This window comes from Trachurus trachurus (assembly GCF_905171665.1).
Source record: "Trachurus trachurus genome assembly, chromosome: 9".
Lineage (NCBI taxonomy): Eukaryota > Metazoa > Chordata > Actinopteri > Carangiformes > Carangidae > Trachurus > Trachurus trachurus.
In genome coordinates, this window is record NC_139895.1 from 7178742 (window position 1) to 7201072 (window position 22331).

At 43.2% G+C, this 22331-nt stretch overlaps 2 protein-coding genes across 2 annotated transcripts in view; both read right to left on the reverse strand.

The window, feature by feature from the left end:
* Positions 1–1409: 1409 nt before the first annotated feature.
* Positions 1410–6140, reverse strand: bmp3 (bone morphogenetic protein 3; the record flags this gene model as incomplete). Its single annotated transcript, XM_083979288.1, has 3 exons — positions 1410–1601; positions 3619–4544; positions 5864–6140. The coding sequence occupies 3 exons, from the start codon at positions 6138–6140 to the stop codon at positions 1410–1412; spliced, it is 1395 nt and encodes a 464-aa protein (XP_083835414.1).
* Positions 6141–12225: 6085 nt separating this feature from the next.
* cfap299 (cilia and flagella associated protein 299) overlaps positions 12226–22331 on the reverse strand; it is a gene marked incomplete at both ends in the record, with an annotated part of 91574 nt that continues 81468 nt past the window's right edge. The window contains 2 exons of the mRNA XM_083979937.1: positions 12226–12318; positions 15948–16077. Of these exons, the coding sequence (XP_083836063.1) occupies positions 12226–12318; positions 15948–16077 (223 nt within the window). The remainder of the gene's footprint in view (positions 12319–15947; positions 16078–22331) is intronic.

Here is a 22331-nt window from a genome sequence, read left to right on the forward strand (position 1 = left end):
AACCTTGAAAACATCTGGGCATACTTCAATGAAATGAGTTAAAACAAAACATGATGATGATAATGTTTTCAAGGCAACACTGATTCCAGACCAGCACTTTATATTGACTCGATACTGACTTTTCTAGAAGCATTCTGAGAGTTTATGATAGTTTTTCCTCATAGTAAATGTCATTACATGCTGTATGACTCTGAATTGTAATGTCAACATCTTCTGAACTGAAACAAAGCCAAAAAACAAACAAGGTCCCCTCACACCAAGTCCCGTGACCTATTTGATTCCTCTCTGAAATGATTGGGTCCAACAAAGGTTTCGAAATCCCACACAAGCATCAAGTGGCTTTGAGAGTCCGATGTTTTTTTTTTTACACTTGCACTGTAGCTCTTGTTTAATATAGTAGTTTCTCCTCTTGATATGTTCGATCCCTTTATCTTTCAAAAATGAAATCTCGTAAAGCTTGATCGTTTTCCCATGGCGAAGCAATGGCATCGTGTGTCTCCTCCAGAAACTGCCCATGCCGACTGTTAACGAAGACCACGAATGAAAAGTAGCTTACTCTTCCGGATATAATAAACTCTTAAAATGCGGGGTTTTCTGTACAAACACGGGAGCAGTGATCTAAACACAGATATGTAAGGCTATCTACCGTCTACATCACAAATTCTGGCTTTGGAACCTAATATATCTCTCTATAGCAGCCAAGCCAATAATTATACAATAACTTCTCATATAGTGAATAACACAGTGATAGTACAGACATAAATACATACACATAGTAACAAAAAACCATGCAAGTGCGAGCAGAGGTGACTTTGTGGTAATGACCAAAGACAACTTCAAGCTATGAAGAAGAGAAAGATGAGAATGACCCCCCCCCCCCGCCCCTCCCCCACCTCAGTTCAAACTGAGATCATTTTTTCCTGAAAAGTGATTTTTCCTTCAGTTTTTGTCTCTTATGCCTCGATCTGTGTTTGTAAAATATCTTGAGAGTGAGTCTGTGATCGCGTTCACCCTGCTGTGATCGCCCACCTGAGCAGCGATGATGAAGACACGGGGGGATAATAAGCAGTCGAGGTGAAATCGGAGCGTGGAGATTTTGACTTTTCCATTCCAGTTATCTTCCACGAGGATAACTCACACGATCCATCCCTTCCCACGAACGGACCAGTCTCCTCTTCACCCGGAACAACAGGCAGTAAAAAAAAAGGCTCTCCTCCAGTGCAAAAGGGAAGTTGCGTTTCAAAATGGGTGTTTGGAAATGAGTGTATAGACTAAAAGGAACAGGAGGAGAGAGTTGTTGTTTTTGGCTGCATGTGTTGACTTGTTTTTTTTTTCTCTTTCTTTTCTGTGTGACATTTAGTTTTATGTGAAAAGGCTTTGAAGGAACAAAACAAAACAAAACAAAAAAACTATCTACAGGCGCAGGAATCTACAGTCATGTTGGGGTAGACTTTGAGCACCACGTTCTTGTCCTCGTCGAAGAAGAGGATGCTGAGGGAAGACATCTTCTCTGGGACGCAGCACGGCTCAGGGATGCCGGGGACAACGCCCACTGCCCGCACTATGCTCTGGATGGTGGCGTGGTTAGAGGGCTTCAGAGCCTAAAGCAAAAGGGACGAGAGGATTATTCAACTTTATCAAAGGTTTAAATTAAAATGCATTGAGAAAAGAGGAATAAATCTGTAAAGCAAACATTTGCCTTTTACACTAGTCAGTATTATATTGTTATGTAACTTTTATTTTAAGACAAACTTGAAGGAAAGATCTGACAGCTTGGGTTTTATTTTGAAAACTCATTCCCCCCGCTACCATTCAAGATCACAGAAAGCACCATTGGAGAATCTTACAATTGTCACTGATAGCATTTGTAATAACTTTTTTATTCTATTTTGAACTAGTGTGCTTGCCGTAATTGTGGATGCAAATCGTTTTCTTGTAGTTTTAGACATTTCAGGTGCATAAAGTGGTTTAGTTAATCTGGATCAACTGTTTTCAGTCAGTCTGATCATCTGAATGCTCATTTGATGTAACTTGGTTGGGGACAGTCTTATTGCAACCAGAGGTGAAATACACAGAACTAAGACCCAAGTTGAAATAACCTTCTTTTTTTCCCCATATAAAGGTATCTACCTTTTGGATCCCAGCTGACAACTTTCACAGTCCATTTGCCATGTTAGCATACCTATGATTTAACAGTGCATCCAACGTGCAGCTGCAGGTAGATCAAAGTGGTGACGGCCTGAGAGGAAGCCAGCGGTTCCCACACACAGCTGTATCACCTGATCAGCTGCTTCAGGTCTTAGCGGGATCCACTAAAGTGACAGCAGGGATCTTCCCGCACGTCACGGAGCGCCTTTTAATAGCAGCTATTTAGCAGCTTCTAAAGCTCGGACCTGACAAAGGAGAAGCAACATCACAGGATCACAGGCCTGTCGGACTGAGCGGCAAACCTTCAGGAGAGGGAGGGGAAGAGGAGGGGAAGGAGGAGTAGGAGGGGGTTGCCTCAGGCCCTGGGCCTTACTTCTGGGACTAATTACATCCAACTACAAAGGCCGGTGACTCCGAGGTAATGAATTAAGTGGATGGAGCTCGTGCATTCCGGCCGTGTTTAAAATACCTGTGATGTTATCTTGTCACCAGGGGGCCACGAGCTGCAGGAGGGAGCTAGTGTTAAACATCAAGTAAGTTTTTTTTCTTCTTTTGTTTCTTTTATTTCTTTGTGAGCTCTGTCAAAATGTGCAGAACCACTTGGTGTTAGAGAAACTTTTACTCGAGGTCCTCCCTGCAAGGTTGGACCTCCTCAAGAACTTACTTTGCCTTGCCTTGCCTTGCCTCAAGACCTATTATAAGGTCTTCCACCTGCTCCTGTTGGAAGTTTGACCACTTCAGCTGCACGTTTAGCACAGTAGGTCTCCACCTTGGACTAATCATTGTTCATTAAATTGTGTAAATTTAGCTCTGATACAAATCTTCAAAGACCTATTGATCTTCATTCCTTCAATATTCTATACGCGGGATAAAAGGCAGGAGGAGGAACTGCTACCAGTGTATCTGGTTCATCTTTGGCAGTTGAAGATTAAAGCAGATGGCATACATTTCTGTCTGTGGTATTATCATCTATAATATAAGACAGATAGGCCTCAGGGGCTTCTGATGTAAATGTTCTGAATTAACATAATACAGAGCAGTAACAGTGGCAGTAAACAAGGGAGCGATAGCCCAGCGTAGTCTGTTATATTTACATAATGTTTCCCATATTGCATGAATAAAGCGCAAAAAAACATATAATGAGGCCGTTTGGTCAACAGTTCCTGGCCTACAGTCTAGAATCGGTTGGGAAAACCAGATTGTATGTTAGAAGTGTTGGACCAAGGCCTGACGTGTAACCTCAGGCCTTCAAACCCTCATTATGAAAAGGTGTAAAGGTCTATGGGTAATGACCGGGTCTACCACAGAGTTATTCCCTCCTGTTTCATGCAAATAAAATCTAAAGGCCTGAAATCCCGAGACAAAAGAACCAGTACTGGTGGAAGTGTTAAATTGCTGCCTTGATTGATTTTGATTTATCTAAGTTTCATCTTGCATATACATAGGTCACTACAGGACTCTTTGTCTCACCTTTGGCATGGGGAACTGGCAGGACCCTGAGCAGTAGTATGCGTCAAACGACTTGGGCGATATAATCCATTCGCTCCATCCAATGTCGGCAAAGTCCACTTTCAGGTACCTCCGCGCGCAGTTCCTGGGCTCGTTCCACTGCTTCTTTCGCGCCTTTTTAATCGTCTGCTCGTCGAACTGCAGCAGGGGCATCTTGTGCCGCTGGTTCTTGCGAGTCTTTTTCCGCGGCCGGCGGGCCTGCTTGTTTTCAAAAGGTTCGTACGGACTCGTCTCGTCCCAGCCGGTCGTCTCGTAAGGATACTCGGGCCCGGGGAGCTCGTTGTTCTGCAATGGGAGCAGAACGTTCACCGAGCGTTTCTGTCTGGGCTGTGGCTGCTCTTGCTCGGTGCTGTTGTGCTCACGCAGTCCCAGTTTGTGGAAGCCGTGTGCGGCGGAGCCCTCCCCTCCCACCGAGTGGTGTCTCTGCAGGGTGGCTACCACGCTCTCGGGCTCCGAAATGGCAGAGTCGTTGGCGTAGACCAGGACGTAGGGCGAGCGGTCCGACAGGAGCTTCTTCCACGGCTGGGGCCCCTGCGAGGCCACGTCGATCCCGATGAGCAGCTCGTCGTGGTGCTTGGCCTGGTTGACCACGCGAGTTATGTCCTTCCACTGCCAAGATATGAAGTCCCTGTAGAGCGTGGACACGTTGATCCGAACGTGTCCGAGAGTCCTCATCTTGTTATCCGTGGAGGCAAAGCTCCAGATGACCATGTGGATGTGGCTGTGCCTCCGGGGGCCGTGGCGAGCACAGCTTTTGGACCGGGAACAGCCCTGGGTGCCGTTCTGAAGGTCTCCGATGTAATAATGAAGAGTGGCCGACAGAACGTCTTCTGACTTGGTGAGAGAAGTGAGGTTGAAAATCTGCAGCTGCTTCTTGTTGATGGTACCTGTGCATATAACGATAAGGAAAACACAGTTATCACTTATGATGGTCATGATCTTATTAAATAAGAATGGTTTTATTGATAAGCCATGGTTTGTGTGTTTAAATTATGAAAAGATCGGATTAAAAACTGAATATAAACTGATTTTCCTCCTGGTTTCTAAGGACAGTCCACAATTTTAACAGCTGTAAAATGGACCCTTTCTTCTGAGGATAGTAGTTCCAGGGGAAAATCTTTCTCAGTGAATCATCCCGAGTAACCAGGACAATGTTTCTGGAAAGAGACTTTGTTTTAAATAGTATTCCAGTGCTTTAAGCAACACCATTTAAATTCCTCTCATGTTCATTGTAACGGGGTGGAGGCTGTAACCTCAAGATATCCCAGAACCTGGCCAAATAAAACCAAAACCATCTGCCTGGCTTGATACCACTGGGGGTTAAGTGAAAAGAAAAGAAAAAAAAAACAAAAAAACATGTTACTAATTTGGGTGAACTGACCCTTTATAAGCTTTGATATGCAGCTAACAGGCGATAGGAGGCAGTATAATCTAACGAAAACTTGACCCCGAGTGGAAACTGTCTTCAACAGTCTCCGTGTCCCGGTGATAACAACACAGCGAAGCCTCCAAGTCATTTCGGCCTCATAAGATTTAATTTATTATAACACATCCCGGAGAAAACACATGTAAAAGCACTTTAAATGCAGAATCTCAGTGTGCAGTGAACACACACACACATGCACATACACACACACACTCTGCTGCCTGCAACACACACACACACACACACACACAGGCAGACTGGGCAGCTGCCAGATGCTGGCTCGAGGGAAAATCTGTCTAGACTATCTGACAGTAAAATCTTAAGGCGTGAAAACAAATGTGGCGGCAAACAATTTTGAGTTATATGCGGAGATGTGGTGCGGAATCTCTGCCTCTGGCACCGGGAGGGAGGAGGTAACAGGTTGATCACATTTCCATGACTGGATCAACAGGTGGATTTCAGTTTCAGCTCAGCAGACTTTTGCACATGAACGGCACCGATTTCCACCTTTAGTTTATTAGTTTTAAGGCTAAAATCAGGATTTATTATTCTTTCTTTATTGACGTTAGTGGTTTTTTTCTTTTCTTTTTACAATACGGTTAAATTGCGCACACGCTCCACAAAGAAAAGGCTCGTTGTTGCACTTGTGCGTATAAATCAAAGTGAGCAAAACTGAAATAAAAGTATCTCCTGTATCTATACATTCAGTCGTGTACGTGTTCCCTCTCTAGACTGGCACAAACCCGTGGTGTAAACATGCGTAAAAGTTTGGATACGTACCCCAGTGCGCTTTGAAACTGCGGACGGTGTTTCCGTCCTTGAAGGGAAATCCAGCCCGGTTGTACTTGGCGTAAAGCATCTGCATGTGTTCCGTCATTGTATCCTGTAAAAGCAGATCCTGCTCTTCCTTCGCCGGATGCTTTTTATCCACCGAATGCGTAAAATCCACCTTTCGTCTCTCGGGGATATTGTCTGTCTTCAGCATCGCGCAGTATCCAACGCACAGATAACTCCATCCGTAAAGCAGCACGACCACAAACCGAGAGTAGAGAGCCATGCTCGAGCCAAAGCGAAGGTAGCAAAGATAAAAAAATAAAAAAAATAAAACAGCTGTGGAAAAACCTTGAAGTTGTCCCTATCTCCAAAAGGACATACCATCACCTGAGGAACAGTCCTCTGTGGGGAAATGAGACCATCACCTCTGACACCAGTTCACAGCGAGAGAGAGGAAGGTGGACAGGAGAAGAAAGTTCAAATATATATATAATATATATATAAGAGCGTTATCCAAAGTTGTCTCTCTGCTTTTGATAAGTTGCAGGTCTAAACGTGCTGCAGGCAGCAGATGATAAAAGTCCCACAGAGCCGAGCCGAGCTGCTCCTGGTTCAGTATCCGAGCTCTGAGCTGATTTCTGGGACCAGCAGTCAACCGTGCCCCCGTCTCAGCTTTCATTGAAGGTAAAGCATGTTGTGCTTGGTATTATAGGGCTTGTGGGACCAGCTGGGTATTCCTCTCTCTCTCCCTCTCTCTCTCTCTCTGAGTGTGTGTGTGTGTGTGTGTGTGTGTGTGTGTGTGAGTGAGTGAGTGAGAGAGAGAGAGAGAGAGTTTCCTGTTCGGGATACTTTTACGCACATTCAGCCTGGGGACAAATTATCTGGTGTTATCAGGAGCTGGAGGAGGCTGTTTTGTCAGTTGATTCGAGGCGGATTTTTAAAAATATTTTTATTAAAGGACATTCCATCGATTTATTGAACTGATTTCCAGTTCCCAAAGTGCTGCGGCAGAGCAGAGCAGAGCAGAGCGGAGCAGCAGCCCCCTCCTCCCTGCCTGGTTCCTGAGCTGTGCGTCTGGGCCGCGCTGCTGAATGAAGCGGCTTATTGTCGGCATTAAAGGCTCTCTCCCCTATTTAGTTTTGTTCAATGGAGTTAAGCACACACATCCTGTACCATCACGGTCCGATCCGGATGCTGTACTGTCCCCACTCCCCACTCCCAACCCCCCCACCACTACCCCACTCACCCCCCACTCACCCCAAACAGCCCAAACAGCCCATCCATGCAGGCGGGGTTTAAACACCCCCCCTCTCGCCACTGGGCTTCTCTTTCAGGGGCACTCGGGAGGAAATGATTAGGGCATTTCCCCGCCCTTGGACATCTGATGGCAATAATATTAGCATGCCGTGTCCTTCATAGCAGTCCACGCGCGCCTCTCCCCTCCCTGCAACCTATGGAGGAGACGGGCAGTGACGTCAGCTGGAGCCAACTCACAATAATCGATCAATAATCACAACACCTGTGATCCACAAGCCATTGAATATCAAGAGTTAAAGGGATAGTTCAATATTTTGGCAAATTGGCCCATTGCCATAATCCCTATAGTCATAGCAGTAGGTTCGTTACCTTTAATTGACGTTGCAAGCTATTTTTAGAACGGCGGAGCAGAGCCGTGAGCTGCTCAGAGCTACGCTACGGAGGCTAATGGGATTTCTTGGTTTCCCTCATCAAACTCATCAAATACACAATCCAACAACTCCAAAACGCTCTGGTGGACAAGTTGTGACCTGCACATTCACCACGCTATGAGATAATAACAGAACGTTACCAGACAGAGTTGTTTTAGAGGGAAATTCATGCAAAACCGCTGATGCACGTTCCCGTCGGAGACAGTTTTTCATCAAGCAGTTTTTACCTCTAAAACAACTCCGTCTGGTAACGTCCTGTTATTATCTCATAGCGTGGTGAATGTGCAGGTCACAACTTGTCCACCAGAGCGTTTTGGAGTTGTTGGATTGTGTATTTGATGAGTTTGATGAGGGAAACCAAGAAATCCCATGAGCCTCCGTAGCGTAGCTCTGAGCAGCTCGCGGCTCTGCTCCGCCGTTCTAAAAAAAGCTTGCACCGACAATTAAAGGTAACGAACCTATTGCCAAGACTATAGGGATTATGGCAATGGATTGCATTTGCCAAAATGTTGAACTATCCCTTTAAATGTGTTTATTTATGATCTAAAAGTATCAGATCTGTAAGCTGATCTGAGTAGGTGTGATAAGAAAATGAGATGACTAATATTATATTTCATAATAATACAGATGAGTTTTTACATGTTGGAACTGACGCAGCTCCTGATAAGAGTCAACAAGACAAAGCAGCACAGTGAGGCGGGAACTTAAAGTGTCGTCCGTCTTCATGAGTGTCAACGTGACGCCTGTTGAACGGCCCGGAGGTTTGGTTCACGCGCTGCACTGAGAGAACTCGTCACTCACCATGAATCACTTTCCTGCTCAGAGGCCGATGCTACAGGTTTTAAATCCAGCATGAACCAAACACAGCGACACTGTCTTGAGAGATTGAAGCGTCTCTTATTAAACGATGGCTGTTGGCTGGAAAAACTGTATTTTAAATTATGTTTTATTGTTTTGTTTTGTGCTGAAGAGAGGTGGCGACTGGTCTGGACACCAACCATGTGTCCTGGTGTCATCACCGAGTCTCTTAGGCCTTGTTCACACTGCAGCCCAAATCCGATTTTTTGCTAATCTGATCAGAATCTGGGACAACATTTATCCTGTCATAAACATCAATGAATACTTATGACAGCTGTCGTTAAGTGTCGTTATGTCACTTTCGATGCAAAGTTAACATTGTTTGAGACCTTATTATGACAGCTTGACATAAAGACAACATAACCTGTCATAGCAGACCTAACTGCCAAATTTTAAAAATTATATCAAGCTGTCATAACAAGGACATCCCAAACAACGTTAAAGCAGAAGTAAGCGGAATGTTTGTGTTAATATAAGTCTTAAATAGTTATATCTTCCGACAGCAATCACTTACATAGAGTGTTTGGTCTGAAACACGGGTCTGTCAGTCACTCTGCTCTGCTGTAAGCCGAGGAGAAAACTTTCCTTGTATCCCACAACCTTTATCCAATGAGGAGAGAGAACAGCATAAAGGGGCAGTCCTCTCTGTGTGTGCAGCCAAGGGATGCGCGTGAATGTGGTGACGTAGGGACGAGGGAGGGGACTGCTAACTCCATCTGCTGACAAGAAGTTAGCCAAAACGACCGGATCGCTTACTTCTGCTTTAACTTTACATCAAAAGTGACATAACTCACCGAATGACACTTAAGGACAGTTGTCACAAGTATTTACTGATTTTTATGACAGGTGTCATGTCAAAGTGTAACAGAATCTGGTCTCACTGATCGACAGTCCACATGACATATTGCAAGTGATCAGACCTGATCTGATCTGCATGTATGTGTCTTATCCACATTGATTTCTATGGCAACAGGCTACGCCCAGAAAAAAAACCCCAACAAACACAGACGACGGTGAACTGTGCTTGTTTCTGTCCCAACTCATGTGAAGCAGAGTCGTTCAGACTAGATACAATCTGGATATACTAAAAATCCAATTTGGAGCAGCAGTGTGAACAAGGCCTTAAAGCGAGTGCTGATATGTGTTAAAACAATTGTACTGAAATCGTTCTTGAATCTTCTTTTTTTCACTTTTTACAACAAGTTTTAAGAGCTAGACATCAGTTTCATCCGTGCATCGTCGGCACCAGTAACTCCTCGGCCAACACATCATCATCCTCATGCTAGAAATAAACTGTCTTAATCCAAGTCGTATAAATTTGGTCACAAAACTGCATTTGTTCAACTTTTATATATTTTTTTTATAGGTATGATTTGTTTTTAGCACTTTTGGTTTAATGCAGAACTTTGCTGTTTAGTCTTCATCCATCAAAAGCTGCTAATGAAACGTCAGATACTTAAAGATGCCACAGAGGTCGAGACACCAAAATAGGGTGAAACTGGCCAAATAGTGGCTGCACTATGTCGAGCCCAGTTCAGTCTGAATCCACCTCTTTACCTCATGTTGTGTATATTAGGGGCAAGTCAGGCCTCAAACCAATAAAACCACGCTTCAGTTGAAACCCCAACAGCTTAAAAGCCCAGTAAAAGAAATGAAGAGGGATATAACCATTTAAATTAGACTTTATTGTGAAATCATTAGTTTACAGACACATGATCTGTCTGGGTGCACTTCCAGTAACTTAGTTTTTTGTTTCTGTTCTTATAATGCCCGACGACACAGAAACTGGAGAGCGAGGAGGTCAGGTGGACAGTCCTGGTTAAATCTGGGCTTCTACAAAGAGCTGGAGGGGAAAAAAATGAATATCTAAATGTGCTTCTAATCCTGGTCCGTCCAGTTTGTTTTGTTGAAACAAAAGCAAAGACAATCCAGTTTTTCTTAGAGCCATTTTATCAGAAGCAGCTCAAAACACACATTTAAAAATATGTTGGAAGAAAAAGGGGAAAAAAAAGTAAATCATTTTTTTCACCCACTCAATCACAGATTTTTTTTTATTTTTTAGACATACTTTGAACCCCAGAACTCACATCTTTGAAAAAAAAAAAAAATCAAAGAAAAATTAAAACCAAAACCCCAAAAAACAGAAACACTAACTAGGAAAACCCCAAACCAGACCCCCATTCCTCAAACCCTCTGCTATTACAGAACCAAAACCCATATCCCTGTGTCACATATTGTTTCAATGAGACCAGTGGGGTTCGATTTTAGTCAACAGGCAAACAGATGCAGCCGGCCGGCGGAGGCTGCTCTGGTATCAGCGAGGCTCAGAGGAGACGTGAGAGGTTTTTCTTAGAAAGAACTAAGTTGTTTAAAGAAGGAAATAAAGTTATTTGTTTTCTAGATAAAACCAGGAGGCAGTTGGCTCGGCTTACTGTGAGGCCAGCCTATAGCCGAGTCTGCAGGTCAAAATAAATGATACTGTTTCAAAGGAGAAACTTTATTGTTGGCGTTAAAAATAAAGTATGAAATGTTAATTTATGAGCTTTAAAGTTGCAGATAGGTGGATTTTGTTACTTCGCTGTCTCCTGAGGCCTCTGGTTGGTTGAAGGCCTGTCAACGTCATATGAAACGCACCCCCCATACGACTCCTCCAGTTTAGGAAAGGCTCCAAAATGTCCATCGCCCCGGGGGCCAAGTGGACATCTAGTCGTCCCTAGAACAGATATCTGATTCTAAGAAAGCAAATAAACATATTTCCAAAAGTAATGTCGAACTTTTCTTTTCTTTCACCATTGAAAGGTGAATTTTTTGTTTTCCGTTTGTTTTCAAGGAGCCGACAGAAAGCACATTACTGCTTGTGTCTGTTTCTGATGAGTCGGCGGAAAATTAACTTATGAACAAATAACAACGGTCCTGTAATTTGTTTGCTTGTAAACACAGATAATGTTACTGGAAGAGCTTCCCACCATGTGCTTAAATGGTAAAAGCAAAAAAAAAAAAATTTAATCCAGTAATTAAAAGGGAATCAGTTGCCTAACTTCCTCAGTACGTCCTAAATCTTTTTTTTTTTTTAAAGAAGAAGCTGTGGAGTCGTCTTCCATTAAAAAATGTCAGAGTGAGTGACTAATATGTAAATGATAGAGCACTTTGATGTCCTGCAAAGTGTGCCCTGCATCTGGGAACATGCGGAATGCTTTAAGCCCATTACCCATTCTTCCAGTCCGACTGGAGCTACCGCAGCCTGGGGGAGGACATAAAAGCAAACCCCCATCATCTTTCAAAGCTCTTACGCCTTTAATTTGTTTAGACAAACAGCCCAAAACATGCCAGGCTAAAACCATGGAACGAGCCCGGGGTCCCCCGAGCAGGTTCCTGCCCCCAACTACGACCGCTGCTCAGGGAATGTCAAACAAACGGAGCCAATCTGGGCCTCGGTCCTCACTATGTAGAGCGGAATAATAATAAATACATTTTAAAAAAGAGAACGAAATAGGGGCCACGTCTAGATTAGAATAAGACCCTTTTTTGCAGTGTAGAAGAAAAATAATGTCACAAATTTGAAGTTATTTGTAAAGGAAACATCCAAGTTGTCACACCAGTCCGCCCACTTCTTCCTCTGGGAATCCTCAGTTTAAAGTCTTTTTTTTTTTTTTTACTGCAGCACCTCCACCCAGATGGCATGCATGATATGAGGGGAACAGTTTGTAAATGATGGTGCGACTACAGCGACTCGGTCAAATTAGAGGCTTCCAGTGCGCTCCAATATGTGCCATATGTAGGAACGTGTCAGCAGCAGCAGCAGCAGCAGCAGCAGTCTGGAGCTCAGACTGTCCTGATGTTGTGGTCGTAGATGACGACATGGATGTAGAGGTCCGACTGCAGGAATGTCCTGTGTGAGTCCTCGCCCGGTCCACACTGCAACCCAGCAGCACAGAGGTGGAGCAGTTAGCATGCAGGGCTTGTGTGGACAGTGTTAGCTATACTAGTGTATAATGGTGCATTCAGACTAAAATGCAAAGTGAATTTCCACTTTGCTTCTTCCGTTTAAATCCATGTTTTTCGCCGTGTTTGCTCGTCGGTCTGAACTTGGACCGATCTCAAAACGTAACGCAAAAAAAAAAAAAAAAAATCAAGTCCTTTGCTGCTTTTTTCCCTCTTATTAGGAAAATGTTTGCTCAAGCTAACGTTTTCAAGTCCGTGTGGAAGACGCCGATTCACGCGGCGCCACTTCTGCCACTTTCCGTTGACTTTACATTTACATTTACACTTCCTGTACGATTAGCTTCACTTTCAGGCTGAACATACCGTGAAGGAAGGTTCGTTAAAGAAGCATTAGACTAATTTCACCCGCGATGGGTCCATGTCACAGTTGAAGTTGTAATCAAGCGGCTACTTGAAGCTGAAACATGCTCCTCTGGGCTGCATGGAGGGTGGTCGACGGCTGTTTGTACTTCTTATTTTACCATTGAAAGGTGATTTTGTTTTCCGTTGTGCCATCTTGGTCTAGCAACAGCACAGTGTGTTCAATTTTATCAATTATTTATTGCCTTTGACTGTCAATATCTGTTGTCTGTCCATTGCTTACGTCAGTGTTTTGTGTTTGTATGTTGTTTTATGCTCTATGCCACTCCTGCAAATGAATTGCCCCATTGAGGACAAATAAAGTTGTAGAAATTGTGCTTAACACCTTCATTTCAAAGTGTTTCGAGGGATGTTGCATTACTGAACCATTAGGTATTATTGTGACCATTTAGCTTGTAGAGGGAGTGGGAATTTCTACATTTAATTATCACTGAAAAATACAATGAATGATGCTGCTGATTGGATTTTGTACCAGGTTGTCTATGTAGCTGGATAATTCTGATGATATATGGTCTATTTTGACGTATTTAACACTGTATCTACTGTAGTTTTGATATGATTTCGACGAATAGTTCAATCCTGATGTACAGGTTGGCATGATTTGTGCACGTTGGCTCTTATCTGAGCCTTCACAACCTGCCGATACCCACAATACCCTTCTTCATACTTTTTGGAAATACATTTATATGTGGCAGCTGCTGGATAAATACGATAGTTTCTAACAGAGTCTATAGATAGGTTAACATACATACAGTGTGTTTCCCGTTAGACAGAATCATTTGATTCAGTGTTAATCTAAAGAAAACATCTCTGAATGCAAAGCTGTCACAGAGAGAGTGTGTTAGCAGTTATCCACAGCACATCTCTTTATAATAACAGGTAGTGCGTTAAAAAGGAGGAGGTGGAACGCTGCATAATTTGACAATGATCGTAACGCTTCATTTTCCACCAAAGATGTTTTGCGTTACTTTGAACGTCCGAGCTGACGCGGCCCCACCGCCAAGATGTGAAGCCACTGGCAGCTGGGAGCATTTATTTAAGGCTAAGTGTGTCAAAAAGCTTCTAGTGGGAGTGGATCCATGGCCAACCATTACACTCAATTTACACTTTTACCTCAAACACACTTGTGGGTGTCCTAATAAGTGAGGCGGTCTTCCTTTGCAAGTTCAAAAGAGCATCAATAAAAATAGACCAATAAAAAAGAAAGGAAGAGAAAAAACAAAAAATAAAACGACATCATAGACACATTAAGAGAAAATGGGAATCGCTGGCGGACTTAAATGATAAGCGTCTATTTTTTTACAGAAACCAAAATGTGTCATTATCACTCACGTCATCCCAGAAGCTTCCTCTGTTCCTCAAACGTCAGCTTCAAGAGGTTTTGCTTCAATTGAATCAAGTCATTGTCATAAGTGAAATATGAACCAGCCCAAACTCCCCCCAACCCACTTTTTTATTTTATTTGGCCTGGACAGAAAAAAAGTGGTCATGGTATATGACAAAGGCAGAAAAACAAACAAACCACCCAAACGGAGTTGATGTTGAGTCTTGATTTTGGAAAGGTTTCCCCCTGCGGATCTGCAATGCGGCCACATGAGCAGCTAAGTGAGCTCATGGTGGGTTAAAAAAGCCGGATCGGTTGTGCGCTCGCTGCTCCGTGCCGACCGAGCCAATGTGGGCTGAGCCGAGCTGAGCTGGGATCTGGGCACACGGGGTGGTTTGCTGTGTCTGGCTTCCCTATGCCTTCTCTTGTGTTTTTAATAGACAGCCTGGTCGGGGCGGTGCTCGACCGCAGCTAGAACACTAGTGCTGCCATTTTGGCGATTGGCCTCAAAAACGCAGTCCCCACAGCTCCGTCGGCAATTTCAAAATAGTTCAGCCCCACAAGCTCCCCCCTCCCCTTCTCCCCAGCAGAGAGGGGAAACTGGAGAGAGAAAAAACAGCGTCTGTCAGTCGTTAGTCTTCCGAGGGCCCCCGTCAGGCTGCGAGGTGGAGGAAGCACCTGTCTCGACCCCTTGATCCTCAATTCTTTGTGCAGGTGGAAAGCAAATATCTTTCCCTCCCACTGATTTCTCTCTGTCTTTCTCTCTCTTTCTCTCTACAAGTGATTCTCCTACAGCGTTGACCCCCCCCCCTAGAAATGCACTTTGTCTCTCTTGATCTCAATTAATCAAGACTCATTAAAAGCCAAGTAGAGAGGTGTCAACGTTAAAGGGATAGTTCACCCAAAATTGAAATTTCATTATCTACTCACCCTCATGTCGACTAAGGGCTGGGAGAAGTTTCAGAGTCCTCCGTGGCTTCTCTGAGTTACAGGGGGTCTCGGTGTAGCAGTGCATGTCCATATAACGGTTGCAAATGGATAGCAACTGTCTTCGTACCAAAAAGACACACTAAAAAACATCCAAATACCTCCATGCTGCTCGTATGTAATGTCCGTCTTGTATTGAAGCCCCGAAATGCGAAATTGTCCCGAAAAAAATTAACTAAGTCTATTTTTCAAGCTTGTTTGTAGCGGAAGCTTCTCTTCCCGGTTTGTCAGGTCCGTCCTCTTCCCAGTTCGTCCAAATTTGACGAACCGGGAAGAGGAGCTTCGAAGATGCTGCCGCTACAAAACAAGCTTGAAATATAGACTTATTTAATTTTTTTTCGGGACAATTTCGCATTTCGGGGCTTCAATACAAGATGGACATTACATACGAGCATGTATTTGGATGTTTTTTGGTGTGTCTTTTTGTTACGAAGACAGTTGCTATCCATTTGCAACCGTTATATGGACATGCACTGCTACGGCGAGACCCGACATTTCAATTTTGGGTGAACTATCCCTTTAATGGAATGGATAGAGGCGGTACTGTAGGAGGAGGTGATGCATTCAAAGCATCCTGGGTCGTCCTAAACAAACAGGACGTTGTGGGTACATGATGAGTCAGTTGTTGGACACATGAATCAGTTTTTAAAACTGTTCTTGGAGCAGAAAAAAAGGAATTTGAAGAGTTTTTATTTTTTTTGTGTTTTGTGTTTTGACCTATAGCCTCTTTGCTTTCCAGGGACGTTTTTACTGCCGTCCAACAGGTGAACTGATCTAATTAGCCGGACCATTTGTCTCCCTGGGGGCTTTAAAACAAAACAGGACGACTGCAACAACACACACACACACACACACACGATGGGAAACCTACCAAAGGGTCCACATTCAGGATCTTTTTGTCCCTCTTGTTCTTGAAGAGCAGGCCGCTGGGGTCGTCGTAAATCACCTCAAAGTTTGGGCTGGAGTTGGAAGTGGACGTCTGCGTCTTCCAGTTGTAGTAGCTGCGGAGGGAAACGGTACATAACAGTAAGAGTTAGGTGTTTTTAAAAATGACTGGAAGCCACTGAGTTGTTTTTATGTTGCCCTCCGTCTGTGTCGCGCTGCCATTCAGGCCCACACAGACGTTGCTGCTGATGAGACACAGTTGGAAACTCGTGTATTTCAATGAAAGAATGCAACCCGTAGAATTCAGGCAGGGTGCGACGTGGTTTCATGTTTTTATTTTTTGTTGTTGTCAAATAAAAACAGTTGAAAATAGGTCAGCTTTACATGAGAAACCAAGAAAACCAATCCGTATTGTTGCTGACTTTGCATTCTGTCTCTCGCTCTCAGTCTGAGCTGTGACGCACCAAGAGACCAGAGGCCTGGAAATACTCACTATGGATGTGATGTAACAATCTTCACCTACAACAGTATCTAGGTTCCAAAGAGGAGATAAAAACAATAAAAACCAACCACACAGTAATTCAAAGAGAAATTCAAAAACAATACCAGGAAATTAAAGGGATAGTTCAACATTTTGGCAAATTGGCCCATTGCCATAATCCCTAATCCCATAGCAGTAGGTTTGTTACCTTTAATTGTCGGTGCAAGCTATTTTTAGAACGGCGGAGCAGAGCCGCAAGCTGCTCAGAGCTACGCTACGGAGGCTCATGGGATTTCTTGGTTTCCCTCATCAAACTCATCAAATACACAATCCAACAACTCCAAAACGCTCTGGTGGACAAGTTGTGACCTGCACATTCACCACGCTATGAGATAATAACACAACGTTACCAGACAGAGTTGTTTTAGAGGTAAATTCATGCAAAACCGCTGATGCGTGTTGCCTTCAGGGACAGTTTTTCAGCAAGTAGTCTCTGCAATTACCTCTAAAACAACTCTGTCTGGTAATGTTCTGTTATTATCTCATAGCGTGGTGAATGTGCAGGTCACAACTTGTCCACCAGAGCGTTGTGGAGTTGTTGGATTGTGTATTTGATGAGTTTGATGAGGTAAACCAAGAAATCCCATGAGCCTCCGTAGCGTAGCTCTGAGCAGCCTGCTGCCCCACTCCGTTCTAAAAATAGCTTACGCCGACAATTAAAGGTAACGAACCTACTGCTATGACTATAGCGATTATGGCAATGGGGGTTTTGCCAAGATGTTGAACTATCCCTTTAAAACCAGGAAAAGTTCTCCTGAATATCTAAAGGTGCAGGACCAAACTAAAACAAACAAACAAACCAGGAGCCAGTGAACCAGAAGTGATGTAACCATGTCTCTCTGGAGCCGAGTGCTTAATGGTCTGGACACGATCAATAGAGTTCTGGGTGAAACACGTCAAGGGCTGTTGAGTTAATAAGATAATAATGGATTTACAGTACACAACCCCGCTCACAGACATTTGTGGCTGACGTACTTCAAACGCGCAGCAAGTCAAAACAGCCGACAGCTGACAGGTCTCTGAATTTACCTCAAACTCAAAAGCATCAAGAGTTTTGTTTTGGGTTGGACTCTGATCGTCTCGTTGCATCGCTGCAACTCGTGAAACAGTGAAAAGACGGGTGTGGTGCCATTTTCCAGTCATGAGCAGAAATACAAGTCAAACTTTGCAAGGTAAGCATGTTTTTTTTATTTGTTCGTCTCAAATTGAACTCAGTGACACTTTGTGTTTCAGCAGTGTTTTGACAGTCACATCTCTGAAGATAAAAAAGATATGAAGATTACAATGATTTTAATGTCCTCATGATGTGTTTTATATAAAACAAGACGTATCAAGACATTATTTTGACCTACACTAAACCAATAACAGTCTCATAAAAAACAGATGCAGAAAGCTGGGGCTTCTTATGTCACAGATCTAAGCAGCCAATCCTGTTAAAGGGTTAGTTCACCCAAAATTGAAATTTCATCATTATCTACTCACCCTCATGTGGACTAAGGGCTGGGAGAAGTTTCAGAGTTATCCGTGGCTTCTCTGAGTTACAGGGGGTCTCGGCGTAGCAGTGCATGTCCATATAACGGTTGCAAATGGATACCAACTGTCTTCATCGCAAAAAGACACACCAAAAAACATCCAAATACCTCCATGCTGCTCGTATGTAATGTCCGTCTTGTATTGAAGCCCCGAAATGCGAAATTGTCCCGAAAAAAATTAAATAAGTCTATATTTCAAGCTTGTTTTGTAGTGGAAGTTTTTCGAAGCTCCTCTTCCCGGTTCGTCAAATTTGGACGAACTGGGAAGAGGAGCTTCCGCTACATACGAGCAGCATGGAGGTATTTGGATATTTTTTGGTGTGTCTTTTTGTTACGAAGACAGTTGGTATCCATTTGCAACCGTTATATGAGAGACCGAGACCCCCTGTAACTCAGAGAAGCCACGGATAACTCTGAAACTTCTCCCAGCCCTAAGTCCACATGAGGGTGAGTAGATAATGAGTGAAATTTCAATTTTGGGTGAACTATCCCTTTAATTTGTGGGGAAGCGGGGCGGAGCCAAACCAACCTGAAGAGTTTGCTTTGGCACAACCACTAACACTGTGTCATCCACTGCCAGGTACAAGCTAATATACAGCATAACCACAAATAAAAGATGCTAACTGAGCTCATCTCTGTGATACATCCACTCCTTCACCACAGATGCTCCCAGCCCCCCCCCTTACTGGGTAAATAGTTCATGGATATTTAAATCATGTCTGGAGAGGAGTTTGACTGATATCCAGTGGAAGTGGTGAGTGCTACCTGAACCATGTGGCGTTCTGTTTATCTGGATCATTTTCCCTTTACAGTCTCACAGCAGCAGGAGGCTTCGAGACAACACACACCAGCACCACATCACATTGAGGTCACGACTCGGCGGGTTTCGTAGAGGGGGAGAAAACTTCACGGATTACAGCGCATTAATACGCAGCCGCCGTCACCGTATCGACATCCAGCAGCAGCAGCAGCAGCAGCAGCAGCAGCAGCAGGTTAAAATAAAAGATCTTTGCTTTGCAGAGAAGAGGAGGAAGTAAAGCAACCTGCAGAGTTCTGTATCTTTTTCTAAGAAAGAAGGAGAGAGAAGGTACAAGTCTGTTTCCAATTTGATCTTGAGGGCGCTGCGTTGGAGTTCGCCAAGCCCGGCATTAAAGTAAAGCTGTGGGTAATAAGCAATTGAAACCAAAGAAAAGGGTTGAATTCCAAAATAAATGGCCGATTAATTTACAGCATCCGATTGGATCCTGCTCTGCTTTTAGGTTTTCTGTTATTTTTGACACAGCAGAGCAGGAGTCAAAGGGACACTCGCAATGAATTAATGTGCTTTAAGAGTTTATCGGTTTGAGGATGTGATGTATTAACATTTTTACTTTGATAGTCCACTGATCAAGTGCAGATTCCTTGAGCAAAGATCAATATCTTGTTTGACGTCCCCCCGCCATTAATTTGGCAGATCTTTCCTTTGTGTTGATGTGAAACACAATGGGGCTGGTTGGGAATTAAAAACATCTCATTACGGTAGTTGTTGAATGGTGCATTGTTCCCATGTTAAGGTTGGATTCAGCACAACGTCGAAGCTGAGAGGGGCCAGGCATGGAAATGAGAAAACCAAAGACACAAGTCTCTAAAATTGGTTTAACTAAAAAAATGAAAAGAAAAAAGAAAAATCAAAATGAAATGAGTCCAGATTTAGCTTCACTGCTCCGTCTGTTTTCAATTCATCTGATTCATCTGAAACATCTTTATGTACCAAACCACTTTTTATTTGCACTGTACAAATTTTTATTGTTAATTTATTGCTCTGAAATGTGATATATACTGTGACACCTTGTTTTGAAAAGACTTACACAAGCACATAATATTATTATTACACTTTTCCTCTGTTTAATTCAAAGTGTTGCTGTCCAAGGGAAGATATATTTGGAGTAATGAGAACCAAATACTTCTCTCTGGAGCTCTATAGGTCAGAGCCAGCCAATCAGAGGAGAGGAGGCTCTGAGCTTCTCTTCTGATTGGCTGAATGACTGCTGAGTGATGTAATTGAAACAGAGAAGATTTCAGGTAGAACACTTAGGAAAACTAAATCCTGCAAGTGTTGGATGGTGTTGTCCAGGTGGTGAGGGGGCGGGGCTTTGGGTGACTGCTTTGTTGTGACATCACAAAGTGACAGGAAGTCCTGACAGCTGGTTTTAAGGCTCAGTTTCTGAATACAGGCTGTGTGCATTTCTCTGTGGACTGAAGCTTTGATACTTTCACAGTATTAATATAGAACCTAGAGCTGCTTTATAATCACACTACACATGGACATCTACCTTTATACTGTATGGAGCTTTAACCCGCATTATGATGCCATTGGGGGGGGGGGAATGTTTGGAGTGTTTTTATGTCTCAAAATAGAAAAAATGAACATAATGTAAAGAAACTTTTTAGAAATTATTGTTTTTTGTATACTGTATGGAGCTTTAACACAAACATCTACCTTTATACTGTATGGAGCTTTAATACAAACATCTACCTTTATACTGTATGGAGCTTTAACACAAACATCTTTATACTGTGTGGAGCTTTAGTATCTTACAGAGCTGTACAGCACAGTAACACAACACCACATGTCACACGACAAGAGTTGCTTCAGCCGTAGCAACAGTTTGCGTTCCAAGAACAAAGTTGGACCTCAGGGAGGAAGCTCAGTGTAAATTTGGGAGAAGGTAGATTGTGCTGTGGAGGGTGAGCCGGGGGGTGGGAGTGATGAAGAGGGGGTCAGAAACAAGCTGTAAATTTGGGACCATAACGTTGTGGAGAGGTGCCAGCATGCTGCAGATTATATGGCACTTGCTGCAATGCTTTACCGGAGCCAACACATGATGGACATTACACATAAAGAATTAATGACCTACACTGTGTAAAATATATCTCACAACTTACATTTATATTGTGAAACCTCTGCTGTCTTTGGCTGTCTGGCTGGTGTCAAGATGTTTTCTGCAGGATCTTCTTTCAGAGGTAATCTCTTGTGGCACATAAAAACCTGTTTGCAAATACCCATTTGCATTTGGGCCGTGAAAATATTTTCTGACTGCAACATATTAGGCATGCCTCCCTACAAATTAAAAGCAAACGTATAGTTCAAGCAACATAAAAACTTGCCCATGTGGCCTTTCCAAAACCCACAGACCCCTACTATGCAACTTTGGGAAATGTAAATACTTATTTTTTGCAGATTGGACTATGAAAAGGGCCAGGTATTCAGAGACGGACTCTACTGCTCGCTGCATGGTTTTCCTGGATTGGCCACTTGTCATATTCTCAAAGACAAGTTTTTCTGAATAAGGGGGAACGCTCCATCTCTGGAGGCCTGCACCAGGACTGAATATCTTGACCCAGATCTAGACCCAGATCCAGCTCCGGGGGGAAAAATTCAGTCTATTTGCAGACCACATTTCATGGCAACAAATGCGGGCTAAAGTGCTGAACAGAGACATACAGAAAGACAGCTACAATCTTAACTGCAAAACAAATTAAATGAAATGTATCAGGACTATGCAAAATACTTTCATGGTGACAGGTAAACACTTATTAAAGACTTTCTTTGGACTCGGTCTTGATTTATTCTGACTTTCTTCAACAGTTTAAGTTCATTGTGACAAGTGTAGGACAAGTCTCATGTCTAATAAACTTGTTGCACTTTGATATAGACGTCTCCAATGACTTAACACCTGTTACATTTCAACCATTCACTTGAGACTTGCAGGTTATTTCGTCTGGAACAGATTGCTTGACAGGTTTCACATACACCATAAAGAACCAGACACTAGCAAATGCATCAAACAGACATTACTTTAATCAATTAAAAGAATAAATTCTGTTGTAAAATCTACTATATCACAAAACCTAATGATGATGAACAGTGTTAGAAGTTTTGTCTATATTCAAATAGTTGTTGAATTTTGAGGGGGGAAGTTAATGCACCCTTTCATGTTGTCTGTATTTAATGGTCATAAAGTTTGAACTGATCGTGATATAAAGAGTAGGAACTTTGGTGCAATCTTCTCAGGATATCTGGTCTGAATGTTCCTCTTCAGCTCAGTCCACAGCATCTCAACAGGATTATGGTCTGGGCTTTGACTGACTTTGCCATTCTCAAATAGATCAACGTCATTGTCCCGCTGCATCGCCGGCTTCTCCTGAGCTTCAGCAGGTGGACATCCGTCCTGTGTTGGAGTCATCAAGAGACCATGATGATGTGGAGCCAAATCCCAGAGGCAGCAAAGTCCAAAATCATAACGTGTCCTCCACC